The following is a 20,550-nucleotide window of genomic DNA, read 5'->3' on the forward strand; positions in this document are numbered from 1 at the left end:
CTTTTTTTATTTATTTTATTCCTAATTTCTTTAATTTTATTTTTTCTTTTCCATCTCATGTTACTTCTCGTGTTATTTCCAATTTGCCTTCTATTTCTGGTTTCTTCCCTTTTTTCTCCTTTCCGGTTATCATATTTTTCATTTTCCTTTTTATTTTTTCTTATTTTTTTTACATTTATCTTCACTCATTTCTTTTTTCAACATTTAGTTGTTTTATTTCTCTGTTAAGTTTCCATTTCTGTTTTGTCTTTTCCACGTCGTTATCCATTTTCTTCACCCAGTTCTTTCGTTTCCATTTTTCTGCTCCATTTTTTCCCATTTTGATTCGTCATTGCCGTTTCGCATTCCCTGATCACTTGGTATCCTTTGTTTTTTTTTTTGTCGATAACTCTTTCATTGATAATTGACATTTTTCTTATTTCGCAGTTCCTTTTATATAATTTCATTTCGCTTTTCCCATTTCCGTTTTCATTTTTCTTTCTCCGTTTTTTCTATTTTCCATCTCCATTTTTATTTCTTATTTCATTTTTTGTTTTTTTTTACATTTTCTTTGGTTAATTTTCCCTTCCAGTTTTTTTAATTCCATTATATTCTTCCAATTTCCCAATTTTATTTACCTTCCAGATTCCTATTCATTCCATCTCCACCTCGTTTTCTGTTTCGTCTTCCTTTTCTCTCTCCTATTTTGTTCCATGTTATATTCCAATTTCTCTTATTGGCTTAGTTTCATGTTTCTTCTCTTCTTTTCCAATTTCCGTGTTTTATTTTTATCCAATTTTCGTTTCTCTTCTCCTCTTTTTCTATTGTTACCTTTTTTATTCTTTTATTTTTTTATTTTATTTTTCCCTCCTTTCCTTCTTTCTCATGTTATATCCAATCTGCCTTTTCTTCTGGTTTTTATAAGGCTTTCACGTCTCCGTCTATCATATTTTTATTTTCCATTTTATCTCCACATTTGTCTTCACTCATTTTTTTTCCATTTCCCTGGTTTATTTCTCTGTTCAGTTCACATTTCTGTTTTGTCTTTTCCACACCATATTCCTGTTTTCTCCACCCAGGACTCTTTTTAGTTTCTATTTTGCTTTCACAAGTTCCCGTTTTATTCTTTCTTCCCATTTTGATTTGTCATTGCCATTTCGCATTCTCTAATCACTTGGTATGTTCCGTTTTTTTTTTCATAACCTTTTTATTGAAAATTTTCTATTTGCTTTCATCACAGTTCTTTTTACTTTTATAAACATTTATATGCGTTATTTTTCTCATTTTCCTTTTTCAATTTCTGTTTTCATCTTGCTTTCTCATTTTTCTCAGTTTCCCTTCCTCATTTCATTTTATGTTTTGTTCTCTCATTCCCTTTGTACATTTTCCTAATCAAGCCTTTCCTCTCCCAGTTCCTTTTTTTCTCCCGGTTCTCATTCCCATTTCTCATTTACCATATTCTTTTCTTCAAATTTCCCAGTTTTATTCTCCTTCCAAACTACGTTTCCTTCTCCTCTATCTCATTTTCTATTTCGTCTTCATTTTCTCTCTCTCTTCATTTTTTTTCCACGTTATATTTCCCTTTTCCGTTTGGGTTTATATGTTTCTTTTTGTGTTTCTTACTTTCATTTTTTGTTCGTAATATTTTTCATATTTTTCTTTACAATTACACCTTCTTTAGTTTATTCCATTCCTCTGTTTCATTTCCCTGTTTGGTTAGAATCTCTGAATTCTTTACTCTATATCCTGTTCCTGTTTTCCTCATCCATTTTATTTTTAATTTCCAATTTCTCAACTTCATCAATTTCGATTCCCAATATTTCCGAATCCCGACCGAACTTAAAGGGGAAATTCGGATCTAGAGTTAGTATAGTAACATTTCAGAGATAGTAACATTTTAGAGAAAAATTTTCCTGTGCAAAGTTGTTGCATTTGATGAAGGGCTTATTTTAGTGTTATCAAAAAATTAGGGGAATCAAATCATAAGTCTAACTATAGAATGAATTTGTCCTTCAATGTTGTAGGGCCGTTAATTTTAACTTTGTAAAAAAAACTTTTTTCTATCTTTGACAATAACAATAGCTTACGTAATTCGATTTTCGCATTAAAACTCTTTTCGGATGACTTTCTAAGCTTTTACAGACAATTATTTTACAATGCTTAAATCGTGAATATCCCAATTTTGCCCAAAGGTATCGATGTTTTTATTTGTTTGCCGTTCTTTTTGGGGCAAAATAAAAGCCATTTTTAGCCTTATTTTGAAGGCTACATTTAATTCTACAATTTAATATAAGAAAATATCATTTGAAACAATTTAACCCTTTTGTGAAATATCAATCATACATTTTAATGAACTTAAGGTTTTGGCTGGAAGACCACGGAAAATTAAGAAAAACGTGTTTTTTTTCTAAATATTAAAATTTTTTCAAAGTTAAATTCAAAATAACTTTAAAACCGATGCATTTAGAATATAAATTACCAAGAGTTTCTCGATTGACTGTGACTGAGTAAATCTTTAAAAATCATTAGAATACAAATATTTTGAAAAATGTTGAAATTAGATTGAGAAAGTTGCGTAATAACTGCAAGTTTCTTAAAAAAAACTTTGAAAAATTAAACTCTTTCTTTTTCTTATAGTATATTTGCAGCCAGATTTTTGTACAACTAAACCTAGTTTCAGAGCTACAATGCTTTGAGTAAAGCTACTGACGAGATACATGCGCCCCATTAGAAAATTATTCTTGTTGGGTGTAAAAAAAATTCTCCACCTAGGGAAAATACTCAGTTTGCACGTGTGCAAAGATTCATTCAAATCAAAAATGATTAACGTTGTCAAAAAAAATTTTTGGTAGATAATAATTGGCGCCCTTCTAGGTTTAGCAAAAACAACAAAAAAGCAGCGCCCAGTAAACTAATATTTGCTTGTTCTCCTCCCTTTATTTTTACTCGCACATCACAGCAGAAAATCAAAACAATTCACCAGCCACTGCGGAGCAGAATAAACTTATCAAGCAGGAACATTGTAACAATTTACTAAGCAGTAAAATCATCATCAACAACAACAACAGTGCAACAAACAACAACAACAATAATAATATTTCAAGCGGTAACCTAGGCGACAACGGTGGTCGCTCAGTTCTGCCAGCGGCGGCCGATGAAGAAAGTACAACAGACGCTGGAGGCGACGGCGGTAGTTCGAAGCTTCCGCGATCGCAGCCTCCGTCGCCGGTAGACTGGAAACCACAAGACAAGTGTTACTTCTGTGTCGACGGTAAACTGCTTACGGTGAACGAAGCCGGCGAACTGGTGCCGGAATCCGGCGTCGGCGCCGGAGGATCGAACGTCCTGCCGAAAACCGAACTGGACCTAAATCACGGGGTGAGTGTTCCTTTTTTGTTCAAGAAAGAGCCATTGTTTAAAAACCCGCTCCCACCAGGTGTTAAATGACAGCGACAGCGATTCGAGCGACAGCAGTGAACCGGACCTTCGTGCCGTGGTGGGACGGCCGGGCTCTGCCTCGACGAAATCGCTGGCAGCACTGCTGCGAAGCGCCAGCGGTGTGCCCCCAACGATGACCTCGCTGCAATCGATGGCGGCCCAGTTTGCGGCCGTCGCTTCACTTCAGGGCATTCAACCGGGTCTGGCACAGCTCTACAATCGTAAGTTTCACCCCTCCATTTCATCCCGCGTACATTTCCTATCAATTAAGGAATATTTTCCTTCCCTCCACGTGCAGCTCTTTGGTACTCCCAGCTGCAACAGCAGCTATCCCCATCGGGCAGTACGGAGACGGCCGGCGTTGGTTCAGCGGCGGAAAAAGGTGAAGGTACCGTTTTGGGACCCGGCGGTGAACAGCCACTGGATTTGAGCGCTAAACCGGGCACATCCGGTCTGAATGCCGGGCTGATGATGAGCATGATGGATCCGAAGCATATCTACAAGTAAGTGGCAATTTTCCCATTTTCTTTGAGATAACGATCCGAACCGAACCGAACTGGGTTTAATTAACCTCGAACAGGCGACAACCGGCAAACCGGCCCCGGGTATCGTTGGGTGAATCAGGAAGCCCCATAATCAATCGACAAACTACGACGACGATGCCAAAGCACAGATAAGTCAGGCAATGTAGGGTGTCATCTTTTTCAACTTGTGTTCGATAATTGAATTTTTTTTTCACCACCGTCACTTGCAATGAAATTCGATAGGTTAAACTCGACTCCTCCCATTACTGTAACCTACTGCCGTGCCGCCTCCCGGCCAGCGCGCACTCGAAAGGGAAATAATGAAAAACACAGAACTTTTCATTGTTTTTCTTTCCTCCTCGTCCTCCTCCTCCTCGTCGTCCTCCTCCTCCTTCTCTAGGGTTGCGTTTCATCTTCAGAAAAGGTAATGAGAGAAATCAAACAAAGAGTCCTCCTAGCCGCCTTGGAACTCATCAGAAATATGTTCCTTTGAGCAAAACTTATCGATTGATTGATTGTGATTTTACCTCTTCTTTCTTTTGATTTTCTATCCCTCCGGAAAAATGTATGTACAGTTCAATGCTGTATGTCTTTTTCTTGTAGAGCTAACTTTCCCGCCAGGAGCTTTCACGGTCTGCGTAGTAAGTAAGCTGGTGGAGTGGTGAACTGTAGTCTTGTTATCGATGTATAAATTTTTAATTAGTAATTTAAGCACCTTCTACATCCTATCGGTAGCCCTTCAGCCGCGCTATCGTGCAATAATAAATCGCAATTGGCCTTCTCCTGATGATTACAAGACTGACGAAATAAGGTTGGCTCGATAATATGAGAGCAATTAAAAGAAGCGCCTGGCTGCATATCACCCTCGCAATCGAATTCATATTATATCCAAGCTAATCCTGTTGGTAGCAAATGTTGTACTACAACATGGCGACTCCAATTGTTCGGTTTAGTTTGGAGTGGAGTTTGATTCAGTCATAAGTAGAAAATAACAAATAAAAGTACCAAAATGTACTTCAAATAACAATAACTAATCGAAATTCTTGATAGGATCAGTATTTTGCTATTTTAGTGGGTTCGCGACCAAGCGATCCTGTCGTTTGATATTATTCTGGATTCCTTAAAAAACTCTACATGAAATATCAAATTCTAACGGAGTAATGTTTTATTTTGTTTTGGATATAGCATTTTTTTTTATCTCTAATGACCATTATGACCACCATGCGGCTCCTTTAGAATAAAACTCAATGAAAACATCATATCGAATGATGTGGTCTAATGATTCTCTATAACGGCAAAATGCGGTTTGTATTATTATACCGTATTGAGGATGCTTCTTTTAATGAAGACGCATGATAATCATTGTGGATACTGATGATTAAAACAATGCTATCTTCAAAATTTAAAAAATATCCTTTGTAAAAAAATACTATTTTATGTTGAATTTTTTGGGGAATCCAGAAAACCGTGATTTTCGCGCAGTTATTGTTATTGAAAGTGCAGTTTGTTTTTTTCTAGCAAATTGAGTTTTTGGGTCACCCTATATCATAAAGTGACACCCTAAAAGCTAAACAAAAAAGTATGGGTCTAAATATTTTAAAAAAGACTAACTGTAACGATCTAGAGCATGGTCGGAGCAAAAAAAAATGTCGGGTAGCACTTTTTTGTATGAAATTGCAGAAGGAGTAAAATGAGAAAAGATCAATTAAATTAGTTAGTATAATTATTTGAAAACTTCATAGAATTTGTAATGTTTAGTATATTCAAAAAAGTCGAATGTCGCTATTTTTCAAATTAGGAAGCAGCCCACAAAAGCGCGAGTGCGCGATTTATCAATCATCAATCTTTTTAATGATATTTGTAGTGGCTCGAAAAAAACTGTTTTTATTTTGCTAGACGTTTTCGTCCGATTTTGTTATACACGAAATTTAAACTCAATTTCGATTACCTGTGTACCATTAGTGAATGAAATATTGATCCTCCAAATCCTCTTGCTCTTTTGTGAACTGCTTGTCATTGCGTCCAGCGAAGGAAAAAAATCACCTCTAGCGATTAATGAATAGACATAAAACAAGCCTAAGATGCGTTGAAATCGTCGTCAGTATGCGAAAAAAAAAGTATCAGTGCTGGTGCACTCTCTTTGCTTTCCTCTTTACGATGTATTTCTATACATTAGTGTACACCATAACACGTGGTTCTCAATGTGCACAACTCGGTATATGAAGTTATTCGTCTCTGTTACACAGAGGGATCAGAACTTGTTATATCCTTATTCATTTGACTCATGAATATGATTTTTTGTCAGAAAAAGAAAGAAAATGACAGTGTATGCCCTCCTACCCTCGCTTAAACTCAACCGCTGCCGAAGTAGTCCCTTCCCCCACACATTCCCTCTCACTGCACCCAACCACTGCTGCTGTTCAGGCGACATGATATTCTCCTGTTGCTATCCTTTCTTCCCCTAACTACCGGCCTATGGAGAGACAAACGCAACGATCGAATCGCTTCTCAGAGCTGATGTAGTCTAGTCATGTGTTTGTTTTCTCCCAGAAACCTATGCACCATATCATCATTTCATTATGGGTTGAGAGGATTCAAGTTTAGTCCCGGCCTGTACACTTCGTGAAGTGCACAAGTGATGAATAAACGACGGTTGCATCATATTCGTTTCTTTTCCATCACTGATTGCGTCACGGAACTAATAGAATGAGATAATTTGAAAAAACCTAAATTAATCCACCTAGCGGTCAGACTCAGCCTTTCTCATTCAAACTTATTATTTGTAAAAATAGATTAACATGAATTCTTAAATCCAATAAAGGTTTATTCACTCTTTGGGTTCTAATATATTGATGTTGTAATTGAAGTATTAAATATGAAATTTGACGTAATGTTAGTGCTTAAAAAATAGCGAAATAAGAGAAATGACTTTAATATCGAACAATTTCATCACGAGCGATACCGGGAACGTTCAAATAGTACGAAACCACATGTAAATTATGTTGAGGCCACATATATTGATCAAAGCAGATATAGTTTTAAAGAGTCTTTGATTTTTTTTTTCGTTCCATAACTTTTGAACCACATATCAAATTGTTATAAAGTTAGTTATTTGTAAGTTAAAGAAATAAATCGTTCGTATGACACTAGTTATGTTAAATAAGTCGTGTAGTCTTTGAGATAATAGATTTTCGTTGTTATTACAATTTAATACATAACGGTTGCTTAAAATCGATTATAATCGAATGAAATGGGAACGTATAGAGCAGCCGAATTATGAAACCACTTGTTCAATCATAGTTCATCAGTTAACCCTTAACTAGCCCGTTCATCTGATGTCAATATTGTTCAAACCGGTTTTGTAGTTTCTGAGATAATGAAGTTTCGTGATTTTCACATTTCGATACATTACAGACAAAGTTACAGTCCGATTACAGCAAAATTCAATAGGGTGTGATGAGCCAGCTAGACCTTTCATTTGATACTGATTCTATGGAAATCGAGTCAACCATTTTTGAGAAAAGTGAGTGAGTCCAAGTTGTCTTCCGAATATGTTTCTTTTCATAGCTGGATTTCACATTTTTAAACATAACAGGCAAAGTAATAATCCGTTTGCAAAAAAAAATCATTAGGGTCTTATGGGGCAACAAGACCTTCCATATGACACTGATTTATTGAAAATCGGTTCAGCCATCTCTGAGAAACATGAGTGAGATTAAATAGTCTCAAGAACACGTTTCTTTCCATAACTTCTGAACGACATGTTCAATCTTCATAAAATTCGAAAGTTAAGGGTTTTTTTTGTTGTGTAATTTCTGAGATATTGATGTTTCGTGATTTTTCCATTTTGATACATAACCTCTAAACTAGATAACAGATTACAATAAAATTCAATAGGGTCTTATAGGGCAACTAGACCCGAGCAGGGCCACAAACAATGAAATAGTACAATATCAAATTTAAATGATGTTGAGGCCACATATTTTGATCGTAGCTATAGTTTTAAACAGTCTTCGGGTTACGTTTCTTTCTATAACTTCCAACCACATGTTTAAACATTATGTAATCCATTTTTTAAGGGTTTAAAAGCCCATTAATTTGGATTCAACTATGTTCATAGCTTCTGAGATATAAGAGCAATTTTTACATTCTGAAGCAGCGCCAAAACTAAAAGTTTAATTACAATGAAATTCAATAGCAACCTAAACGTACTCTTCATTTGACACCAAGATAGAAAGAATCGGTTAGACCATTTCTGAGAAAAGCGAGTGCGAATAAAAGGTGCACATACACTAGTACACACCCACACACAAACATATACACCTATCCATGCATACATGCAGAAAATGCTCGATTCGTCGAACTGAGTCAAGTAGTATATGACATTCGGCCATTTGGATCACTTTTCTACCTTTTAATTAGCCAGTGATCGTTAGGCAAAAGTCAATATGCTTACTTTCATTATGTGATTTCATATTTTTTTTAACAACGGACAAAGTTACAATCCGATTACAATGAAATTCAATAGCAACCAATTGGACAACTAGAGCTTTCATTTGACACTGATTTTGTGAAAATCGGTTCAGCCATCTCTGAGAAAAATGAGTGAGTTTAGACAACCTCAGGATAACTTTTCTTTACATAACTTTTGAACCACATGTTCAATCATTACGAAATTTAAAAGTTAAGGGTTTTGGAGGCAGCCCGATCATTTGAAACCAGTTTAATTGAAATCGGTTATGTGGTTTCTGAAATATTGATGTTTCGGGATTTTTACATTTTGATACATAACCTCTAAACTAAAAATCCGATTACAATGAAATTCAATAGCAACCAATTGGACAACTAGAGCTTTCATTTGACACTGATTTTGTGAAAATCGGTTCAGCCATCTCTGAGAAAAATGAGTGAGTTTAGACAACCTCAGGATAACTTTTCTTTACATAACTTTTGAACCACATGTTCAATCATTACGAAATTTAAAAGTTAAGGGTTTTGGAGGCAGCCCGATCATTTGAAACCAGTTTTATTGAAATCGGTTATGTGGTTTCTGAAATATTGATGTTTCGGGATTTTTACATTTTGATACATAACCTCTAAACTAAAAATCCGATTACAATGAAATTCAATAGCAACCTATGGCGCAACTAGACCTTTCATTGGCAATTACATTCATGAAAATCGGTCCAGCCATCTCTGAGAAAAGTGAGTGAGAAAAAAAAGTTGCACATACACACACACACACACACACACACACACACACACATACACACACACATACATACATACATACAGAAAATGCTCAGTTCGTCGAAAGGGGTCGAGTGGTATATGACATTCGGCCATTGGGACCACTTTTATACCTTTGGTTTTTCCAGTGATTGCTATACCTTTCTAGGAGAAAGGCAAAAAAGGCGGATACGCTTGCAATATGGGTAAAAAATAAATATTAAATCGTGGTATAATATGATACCACAGATTTGGCTAAACCTTGGCATAGATGTTTCTATGATCAAAAGATGCCATTTTTTGCTATTGGTTTAATTTTTTGAAACACACTTTTTATTTACTATTTTGGAAAGGTATTTATAATAACATATATTTTTAGAGCCAAAATGGTTTATTTGATCCGTGTGACGTCTTTGGCAACATTGAACATTGAGTAAAAAGGAAAAAAAATAATTAGGTATCTAAAAGAGCTCATTGTTTAAAACTCTATTTTTTTCTATAGAAACTGCAAAAGATTACCTAACAATGAGGACTGATCATGGAGAATCAAGATAATATTCATGGTGGGAGGTTTATACTGTCTTCTCTGGGACCTCTTCCTCTCATGTGATTAGTCTTCGATGCCTTTATGGCCAGTCCAATTCGGACGGGCTTCAGCCTTTAGTCGAATGTACGTCTTCGTCATCTTTTTAAGGGTTCATGCTACGATGTCGATGTTATCGGCAAAGCCAAAGAGTTTTTTTTTCATAAAATTTTCAGAATTCAGGCTTTAAGGACTTCGGGGGGGGGGGGTTATGCGGGGCCTCATATCGGTTAAAGCTTTACTTTTTTACTAAATGAAAAAAACTACAGTTCGTTCATAAAATTGTCGAAATCACTTCACTTTGTTCTTAACTATGGCAACGTCTGAGCCTAAATATCAAAATGAAAATTCGTGAAATAATAAAAAAAAAACGTTTGTATGACGCCTTGAGGAAAGCACCTCAATCAATCCATCGTCTGATTCCAACAAGGCTGATGTCTCAGTTAGAAAAAATGAGTTTTTTATCTTCTAGTAAGATTCTAAATTTTGTAATAAGAAGCATGCAACGAAAAATAAGATCATTTTTCACTTTTGAATGCAAATATTTTGCGAATGCTTAATATATTTGTCTTTGTTTTTAGCGAGAAATACAACATAGGAATGATGCGAAGATTACTCAAATGTGAATGTGAATTTTATAAGAAAGGAATGGTTGCATTAATATAAACGATGCTCAATGACAATTTTTGTCCTATCCAGGAAAATAAGCAACTGAATTAGTTTCATAAAACTATGCACATACATTAAGAGACACAAGGCACAAGTGAAAATTGTGTTTCAAATACACTTTTTACAACTGAAAGTGAATTATTCTTAATTTAGATTTTTTTTTTGAAAAAGCGTGAAAACGAAAAGCAGTGATAGAAACAACTGTGGATAAATTCTGAAAAGCACTGTATTAGGATTCGAGATTGGACAATTTTTTGTGATGCTTTCGATATTTTCGGTATTTCTATTTGCAGCCCTATCCCAAATGTTGCAAGACGTATTTCAACGTATTAGGAATTCGACTCAAGAAAAAATTAGATACAAAACTAGAGCTCATCAGCATCAACAAATAATTTCAGATATAGATTTTTTTATTTTCATTTTTGCGTTCTTTAATGGTCAAAAAAACTGAAACTTTGACTGCTTTGAAATACGACTTCCGGAAATCTGATTGCAAAGGCTCAGTTAATCTCCTAGACCTTTGCCAGAGACTTGTAGTACCCGTACGTGCAGAGGAAATAACGATCGCTCGAAATAAAGTCTGTTGCCAGATTGATTTCAGTGTATAAATTCCTATTTCATTGAAATCTCGGGGGGAAACATTTCTTCAGTTTTTTCAATTCTTAGCTTTGTCCCTGTCACCTCTAGGTCAGCACGTGTGAATTGTCTGCTCAGTAGAAGTTTACATTTCAAGTGTTTTTCCACGTTTTTTTTTAATCTATGTGTTTGTTATGATTGGTTGCTGCAAGCTGTAGAGGCGCTCAAATATGCAATTTTTTTTTTCGATCATCATACATTTTTTATGCGTTTGCTTATGAAGCTAAGTGACATTTTTCGTACATACACTGGCAAACCATTTTTTGAACTGGTAGGGTATCTGCTGATGTTGATGTTGCTTTTACGTGCGATAAGCCAGGAGTTCCATGCATGCTTGGTTTCGCTCTTTTGCTCTTTGAATGCTTTTTTTACCTTTGTTATACTAAACAAAGGTTATAAAATCGGTCGAAAAACGCAAAATAGATCCATGATCCGGAGGGCCGAATCCTATATACCATTTGACTCAGCTCGACGAACTGAGCAATGTCTGTTCGTGTGTATGTGTGTGTGTGTGTGTGTGTGTGTGTGTGTGTGTGTGTGTGTGTATGTATGTTGTCTGTATGTATGTGCCGCAAAATACTAACGCACCTTTCTTACAGAGCTTAATGATCTTATACGCAAACGAAAGCTACTGTGATCCCCCAGAATGCTACCGAGTGGATTTTCGATTAGTGGCTTAGATTTTGAATTATGGATCAAAGAGTATTTTCTATATAAGAAATTTAACTTTTAGGGCAAAATTAATGGCACGGAGAGCCATGTGTTGTATACCAATTTACTCAGATCGACGAATTGAACAATTTATGTATGTTTGTGTATGTGTGCCTGTACGTATGTATGTGTAAATATGTTGTTTATATGTGTAGTATATCAAAATCGACCCAAAAAAGAAAAATAACAAAAAAAACTCTCTTTTAATGGTTGCTTGAACTGTAGAGTTTTGACCAAAGTATATTTTAGACATGGGATATTTTACTTTCTGGATAATTTTTCTATCTCACTGCTTTTTCATCTTCTCTATCCCTCTTTTTTCGTATCGTATTTATTTCTCGAAGGAAATCAACAATCATGGACAACTTTTCATAATCTTCACACTCTTCGTAGTGCGTCTTAACTGGTGTAAATAAAATACCCTTAAGCTTTTTCTTGGAAATTTGAACCAGATTTTAGAAGAAACTGCAATGCTTACTTAGCTCCTTTTCTTCCGAAGCTCTCGTCCTCACTTCTTATAAATATGTTGAACCTAGATTTGCGAAGAGTGAGAAACATTTACAGCTCTCGGGAGCCAAGCGTTGTAGCAAAATCTGATCCCAGAGTTTTCACATGTAACACAATTAGCGATGCAGATATTTTGAAAAGCTTTACCAAAGATGCATAGACCTATTTACGTACGAATGTGTTAGTGCCACCCGTTGAGAAAAACACAAATAAATCGCTGTTTTGTTTGCAATGCTCCGTTTTGAACAGCTGGAAAAATTTTCAGTTGAATACTTATTTTATGTATTAAATGTGTGACCAGGAATCTAAAGTAGCTGGTGAACGTAATCGGCAAAATTAGGAAAAAGTGTTGAAGCAACTCTACATGGCTATACACGTTTACTAGTGGGTGCAGGTGAAAAGACACTTATCTCTATGAATGATACAATATGCTCATGTAAGATATAAATATTGCTTTCTAATTTAAGACTAAGTGCAAACAGAGTATCCATGTTATTCCACTTCCCGTTATCGCAGCAAGATTTGAAAAGTCTTTATTTCGGATTTTTTCATACAGCCTAGGCCTTCAAAAACAATAATGTTCTCGCCTACACTCTGAAAATCCAAAATTCTCAAAGACCGTGGAGAACCTTCATTTTAAGATAACGTTTTGGAGATAGAATTAAATTGACAACTTTCATCAATAGCTATATTTTTTTCCTGTACAATTCTAAACTATATTTCGAGAGCAGGTTTGTAGAAGAATAAGTAGAACCGTATTAAACTAACATACATGTTTGCTATTCTAGTGTGAAATCAGCACCATTGTTATCTATTACTGTTTCCCCACGTTCGATTATCTCAAAAAAAATTCAATTACTTCTAACCAGCATTTAAAAGTTGGTTTGTGATCGAAAAAATAAGACTCATGTACTCCAGTGATAACATTCATAATATTCGCAAAAACCACGTCAAGCTTTAATTCAATGATCGTCTTTGGTTAATTCTCTGAAAACTATCATTCAAATTCATTTCATTCATTATTGAAATCGGACTTATGATGGTATACGATTTGTAAGTGACTGGCCAAATATGTATAAAGTAATAGTTAGTATAACAAAGGTTTCTGCACCACTAGGTGGATTAATTTAGGTTTTTTTTTATTCTCGCTTATTTTCCGTCGGTCTAGTTCCGCCACTGTTGTTGTGCCAATCACCGACGCCCGGGGAGGCGACTCCACCCAGGACCCTAACTCACGACCCGTTTATTAACGGACCGGCGCCAACGGCTTTACTTCCTCATGCGATGGAAGGCGTGATCCCAGAGATTTTTCGCCTCAGAAAATCTCCCGGTGTCGTCTAGGATTGAATCTAGACCAGTTGGGTTGGTTGTGAGTGGATCACGCCATCTCACAACCATCGACACCTATGTCGGCGGTGGGATTCGAACCCAGGCGTTGAGCGTGGTTGGCGGATACGTTACCAACCACGCTAGGCCCCCGCTCTCTCTTTGAATGCTTGTTAGGCTATATTTTGTCAAGGAGGCAGAATTCGAACAAGTCATATATGAAGCACTTGTAGAGACACTCTATCTTTACAAATTGTCTGAACATTGTAATATTCAAATTGCTATAGTTTCATAGCCAGAGTTGTTTTATTTTCGTAGTTACCAAAAGAGCAGCTCTTCCGGTTTCACAAGCTTGGCCTGACTTTTACGCTGTACCTATGGCAATTTCAACAATACAATGTTGGGACGAATTGTAGAGAGAGAGTATTTCTAGCCTAATGAGCATTCAAAGAGCAAAAGAGCGAAACCAAGCATGGTCCCATGTTTTTTGTTTGAATTTTATTCATAAATTGAGTTCTGAAACGTCTCGACAATGGTCTGTAGCCATGTAGAGTCGTTTTTGTTTCAATTGACCTGTGAATTGTCGTATCTCGGTGCTCCGATTTTTCCATTTTGTGTCGATAACGTTCGTGCTTGTGGTAGATGCGTTAACGTGTACATGATCTGTTTGGATGACTTTATGCGGTGAATAGTTGTAGAAAGGAGCGACACGTCTGTGCAGGTGCTGCAATGTTGTTGTAATAAATTATTTCAATTCATGTTTTCAGCCGCAGAAAGGGGCATCAAAACTATTGATATGTCATGAATAAGTCTCACAAAAGTTCATCACTTTTTTTTTGGAAACACATGTTTTTCGAAACTATTTTTATTAGTTTTTCAATTACCAAGAAATGGATGATGATGATGATGGTCCCGCCACATACCCCTACAAAAGTTTGAGCTGGACGATTTATCTATAGATAATTAATGTAATCACAATTTCAATCAGTTATACAAAAAAAACGAACTGGTTCCATTTCCAGATATAAACTTCTTCAAAAACTGTTTACTTGATTCACATCAATAAAGACGTGAATTGCTGTAGAGCTACACAAAGCTAGCACAGGGTTTTCATGACCTTCAGTCAGACTAACCACAACTACTTCATCTATGTTCTCTAAGCATTCAAATAACAATTAAGTTTAAATTGTAAAAGAATCCATTTATATCTGACTTCCGCGCGCGAGGCTCAAACTTATGTAGTCACTTCCTATTATTTTTTAAGCTACAACAACATAAAGGAAAAAAAAATCCATCATCACCACCGCGACGAACACAGTAGTTTTGTCATTAAATGTTAAAAAAAAGATCCAATATAAAATATAAATAAAATTTTACAACACAATCATATCCGTTCGTAAAAAACTTCGTCAGTTACAGGCTTCAATTAAACAATCAATAAATAAATAGGTTTCAAAAATAAATATTTCATCCAAAATAAATCCGTTGTTTAAACTTCGTCATATAAACTCTCGTCATTGTTAAAAGCTTTTAAATTTCGTTCTGTACAACAGAAACTTTCACGTGTGAAATACATTGTCTTTTGAACTCCGCAAGTGTTGGAGCACGTTTAACATGTCTTGGCATCGAATTGAAAAAATTTATACCTTTATAAAATGATGAATTCTGTTCTGTTCTCTGGTTAAAAAAAAGGTGTTCTTATTTCATCCGCGTTTCTAGTGTTATATCTATGAAAATCACTTCCTCTTTCAATTCGATCACACAAATATTGAAATAGCAAACCATTTATTATTTTAAAAATGAACACCATAGACAAATAAACAATTCGTTGCTTCACGGATAACCATTGCAAAGCGTCCAACATAAAAGCAGAGGAAGTTAATCTATCACAATTTAAAATCAAACGCATTATTCTATTCTGCAAACGCTGTAACCTCAATAATTGTGTGTTATTGGCCAAATACAAAAAGGTAGGGCAAAAATCCAAATGGGGCGAGATGATTGACTTGTATAGCTGTATTTTACTACTAATTGTTAGTTCGTTTTTCAAACGGCATAATATTCCATACTTCTTGTCAATTTTCTTGATGACATTGTCAATGTGAGCGTTGAACTTTAGGTTGTCATCAATAATCACGCCAAGATATTTAATCTCCCGAACGCGACCAATTGTCTCATCATCTATTATAACAGAGACATCGTCATTTACCACGGTGCGCGAGAAAATCATAAATTTAGTTTTATCAATATTCAATTTCAATTGCTTATACTTCAGCCATCTGCTTAGGGAACGTGAATCTTCATTCAAGTTTGAAACAGCTTCTTCTAAATTTTTAGCTGCAATGAACAACACGGTGTCATCGGCAAAAAGATTTATGTCACAAAAACGTAAAACTCGCCGCATGTCATTTATATACACAATAAACAAAAGGGGCCCTAATACACTTCCCTGTGGAACTCCAAGATCAATCTCCACGGGACCAGATACAGAATCATTAAAAACAGTCCGTTGAGTTCTGTCAGACAAAAAGCTTTCAAACCATCTGAATGCAGTACTCGAAATTCCATAGCGCTTGATTGTGTTCAACAATAAGGGCCTAGAAATTGTTTCAAAAGCGCGTTTCAGATCCAAAAATACAGCAACCATTGTGTCTCTATTTTCTAAGTTATCTTTCCATTTTGCAAGAACTAAATTCAACGCGGTTTCACACGAATGGCCTTTCCGGTAGCCAGATTGTTCCGGAATTAATAACGAGTTACTATTTAAATATTCTAACAGCTGACCCTTAACAACAAGTTCCAATATCTTTTCTAACGTGTGTAACATATTGATGGGACGAAACTCTTCGGCTTTAATCGTTCCAGAAACCTTTTGATTCGGAACAACCAACGATTCTTTCCACACTTTAGGCACGTGTCCAGTTAGCAATGATTCATTAATAAGGTTCAGCAGAGTGTGACCAATAACATTGAAGCAATCTTGAATAACCCTAGCATTTACATTGTCTACTCCAGCTGTTTTACCTAATGAAAAACAAATATTTTTAAGGTCATCCATTGTGATTGGGTGAAAACCATCAAATCTACTATTAACGTTAGTCGGCTGTTTTATTTCATCCGGTTCATCGACCAGTTCAATTGATTGATTGATCAATGAAACACTATTGATGAAATAATCATTAAACTTACTAGCAATTATTTGTTCTGTTTGTTCTAATGTGCCATCAAAAGTTATGGATCGCGGTTTACAATCACTAGGTTTAAATAAAGATTTCGAAATTTTCCATAAATCTTTGCTGTTGTTTTGATGCTGAGTAATCTTCCTCTGGATATATTCACAACGCGGAAAGTTTATCGCTACTTCTTTTTTGCCTATTTATTTTTTGTATTTTCCCACAAAGGTGTCTAGTATCAGCACTTTAGTCAGACGATGGAACATCGGGATCTGTCTAACGATTGAGCTGAAATTTTGCACGAGGACTTTTTTCGAGGAAACAAAGCATTTAAGCCCTAACGCTGAACGAAATTCGAAAAATCGATTTCTCTTGGCGCACCCGACTGTTAATATCATGCATTAAACAACAATGTAGTTCTCGAATTGATCATTTACTGACCTACGCAACGGCTTACTTAAGCAGCAAAAAGTGCGTTGCCCGGTAAGCGGTATCGCTAATGATGGCAGGAAAACACTTCATATTTCCCATTGTCTTTTTCTATTTAATGTTCTCCTTTATTATTTCCATTATTCTCCTGTACCACGACGCAGACCGTATTGAGAGTAGGTGACCATGATCACGATTACAGAAAAAAACCAGAAATCGCACTGTGGTCCAGAAAGGCAAAAAAGCTGGTCAAAAATCACTTTCCCGTGAACGATACATTTTAGAGCAATACTGTCTTCGAAGAAGTTTTAGAGTATCAATAGAAACTTCTTTTGACATCAACTGATCCGTGATGAATCCCCCTACAAGTGAGATAAAATATATATTTTTCTCGAAAAAGCAATGATTTTACCACCGTCTTGGGCAAAGTTTTCCAAAATAACATTACAAAATACTTTGTTGAATACACTAGGGACCTATTTCTCAATCTTACTGAGCTATCTAATAATATTATTCAATTTTGTTTTAAAAAAAGGTTTATGCTGTTAAAATTTTTATTTTATACCACTATACCTTTGATACACAAAAGTTTTGAAACTACATCAGACTTTAATTTTTTATAGGTTACAACAGACTTTTTTTTTATTAAAAAGGTTTTTATCAATTTTCTTTGCGAAAAAAGTCACTTCTAACAGACAATTTTCAATTCTCTACCGATTTCCATCACGTTTCACGGCAAAATTACCATTGCGTGTTGGCACGTGGATTTTGAAAATTCAAATTTCGGTATAAAAATTCCCGAATAAGTGCACCGCTCATATGATTCATCTTCAGTAGGGAACAATAATAGTTTGCTGTTGTAAATTTATTGAATTCCCAAAAACCACGTGCTTGCACGCATCGATAGCACTTGAAAATATGCATCAGTTAGAGAAATTCAAAGCTGGCTATTGGTCAAATAAATTGATTTTTCGGGAAATCATTTTTTTCATCTCTCTTGTAGGGCGGTTCATCACGGATCCGGTAATGTCAAAAGAAGTGTATGTTTTTACTTTGAAACTTTTCCGAAGACAGTATTGCTGAAAAATGTAACGTTCGCGAGAAAATGACTTTTGACCAGCTTTTTATCATTTCAGGACCACAGTGAGTAGCCGTCTTGGAATTCAAAATGGTGTCTGTGGTCGATTTTTGGCTTTTGTGCATCATCAGGATTACGAAAATACCCCTATTGGGAGGTATTTGGTCACTTTTGGCTGTGTTATCCCCCCCCCCTCCATCTTTCAAAAGTAAGGAGGGATGTCCAACCATCATAGAAACATTTCTTGCCCTCAAACCAAATTTGGTTCCATTTGCTTGATTAATCCCTGAGTTATTTGTGTTTGACTTGTATGGGAGCTCTTCCTTCTAGAGAAGTAAGGGGTCTCAAACAATCATAAAAATATTTCTTGCTTCCGAAAATTCCCTTATGGCAAATTTGTTTCAGTTGCTTGATAAGTTCTCGAGTTGTACCGAAATTTGTGTTTCATTTGTATGGGACCCCTCCCTTCCAGCAGAGGAGGGGGTGTCTAACCACCATCGAAGTATTTATTTCTCCAACAAACCTTTTCTTGCTAAATATAGTTCTATTTGATTGATTAGTGTTTGAGTTGTGCAGGAATTTATGTTTCATTCGTATGGGACTCCTCCTTTTAAGAAGAGGGAAGGGTGCTAAATCGCTATGGCAGTATTTCTGGCCCCAAAAAACTTCTATATTTGGTTTGGTTTTGATTTGCTCTATTAGTTCTCAAGTATTGTAGAAATTTGTGTTCGACTTGTATGGGAGCCCTCCGTTCCAAAATAGGGAGGGGTGTCACGGTGCTCCCACAGACCGTTATTATAAATAATGCAGCAAAGGATCTGAGTATACCATTCGATTCGTTATGACGTCCTAAATCTCTGGTCAAAATTTCAAGCTCGTCGTACGGTACTTTTTTGAGTAATGCCCTTTTGAAGGTCGTTAAATTCAAAAAAGTGCTATGAAAACGACGAAATACTCATTTCAAAGGCCGTTTTTCAACCACCAGTTTATGAAATAACGTCCAAAATAGTTTCTTTACATTCCAAGTTTATTTGAAGACATTTACAATTGGTGGAAATTTTTTTTTGGTGGTCTAAGCTCAAAAAATCGTGATCGCTTCAGATTTGGCTGTGAAAAATCGATTTCATGTACTTAATGTCTTCAGCAAAATTGTTTCATAGAACAAGGCCTTGCCAGTGTTGTTAGTTTCACGTGCGAGCAGCGAGCAGCACCCCAAGTGAGGTTATCGTAGTTGCTGATACAAACTGGAGTTTTCTCCATTAAAGCTATTTCTCGTTCTTTCTCGCTGTCTTCTTTGCTTGCATTCGCTCCCGAGATCATATACACAAACGCGCGTCTACTCTTTTACTCGCGTGAAGTCCCCTTCTCGCGAGCACATCCAGCCGAGTACAGTTGTTTCAAGATGCATTACGATAGATGCGGAGGAACAAAAAGAAATATTTCAAAGAGGGTAACGGACCACTTCGGTAGCTGTTGGCTTCGGCAGGTTTTGCATTAGACTGCTATAAAAAACTTACCAAATCACTCCGATACCCTACACGTTTCAGTATGCGATACTTCACAGATTCTTCTCCCACGTTCGGCTGTCGGTGCACGAAGCAAAACCGGGTAGATGAAGAAAACATTTTCGTTTTCGAGCACAGTTTTACAAGCACTCCTTCTAGTCGAGCAATTTTAGTCGAGTACTCCTACTCAGGAACTCGCGTTTTTTCGTGTCGATGCGTGCTTGCTGCTACTCAGGGGAATGCATGAAGAGGAAAGAATATCTCGAAAGCGTGTGTGTAAAAGACTTGAGAAGCGTAGCATGTGTCTCGTTCTCAAGCAGAAAGGAGGAGAAAGGTTTTGCCTCTCGCTTGATTTGCAACGCTGGGCCTTACTTTAGGCGTTTATGTTTTTTGGGTTGTGGGATTTAAAAGGAAAACATTTACTGAATGATGCGTACCCGACCCGTACCCGAATTTTTTTTTTGGTTGAAACCCGAACCCGACCCGAACCCGACTTGAACCCGAAAATTTTATTGTTGTGAAACCCGAACTCGATCCGAACCCGAAACTGTGAAATCTGAACCCGAGATTTTTTTAGGGGTCGATTTTTTGTACCAATTTGACGACGTACGCTGGATACGACAAAATAGAGTATTTGTGGAACACCCCTCCCTAAAATCAATTTTTTGTCTTTAACATTTTCTGTGATTGTCGGAACAAATTTTACAAAGTCATGAAAGTTGGCATGGCTTAGTTGAATGAATAAAATCTTAAAACATTTTGA

The 20,550-nt window shown here is 36.2% G+C and overlaps 1 protein-coding gene across 9 annotated transcripts in view; it reads left to right on the top strand.

Moving 5' to 3' along the window:
- Positions 1-20,550, top strand: part of LOC129720725 (mushroom body large-type Kenyon cell-specific protein 1) — a 487,807-nt gene that overhangs the window by 378,071 nt on the left and 89,186 nt on the right. For 8 of the 9 annotated variants that reach the window (XM_055672428.1, XM_055672439.1, XM_055672391.1 and 5 more), the window contains 3 exons: positions 2,939-3,357; positions 3,416-3,638; positions 3,716-3,920. In XM_055672428.1, coding sequence (XP_055528403.1) covers positions 2,939-3,357; positions 3,416-3,638; positions 3,716-3,920 — 847 coding nt within the window. The remainder of the gene's footprint in view (positions 1-2,938; positions 3,358-3,415; positions 3,639-3,715; positions 3,921-20,550) is intronic. The other variant, XM_055672385.1, reaches the window with a different exon arrangement.

This window comes from Wyeomyia smithii, chromosome 1 (assembly GCF_029784165.1).
Source record: "Wyeomyia smithii strain HCP4-BCI-WySm-NY-G18 chromosome 1, ASM2978416v1, whole genome shotgun sequence".
Lineage (NCBI taxonomy): Eukaryota > Metazoa > Arthropoda > Insecta > Diptera > Culicidae > Wyeomyia > Wyeomyia smithii.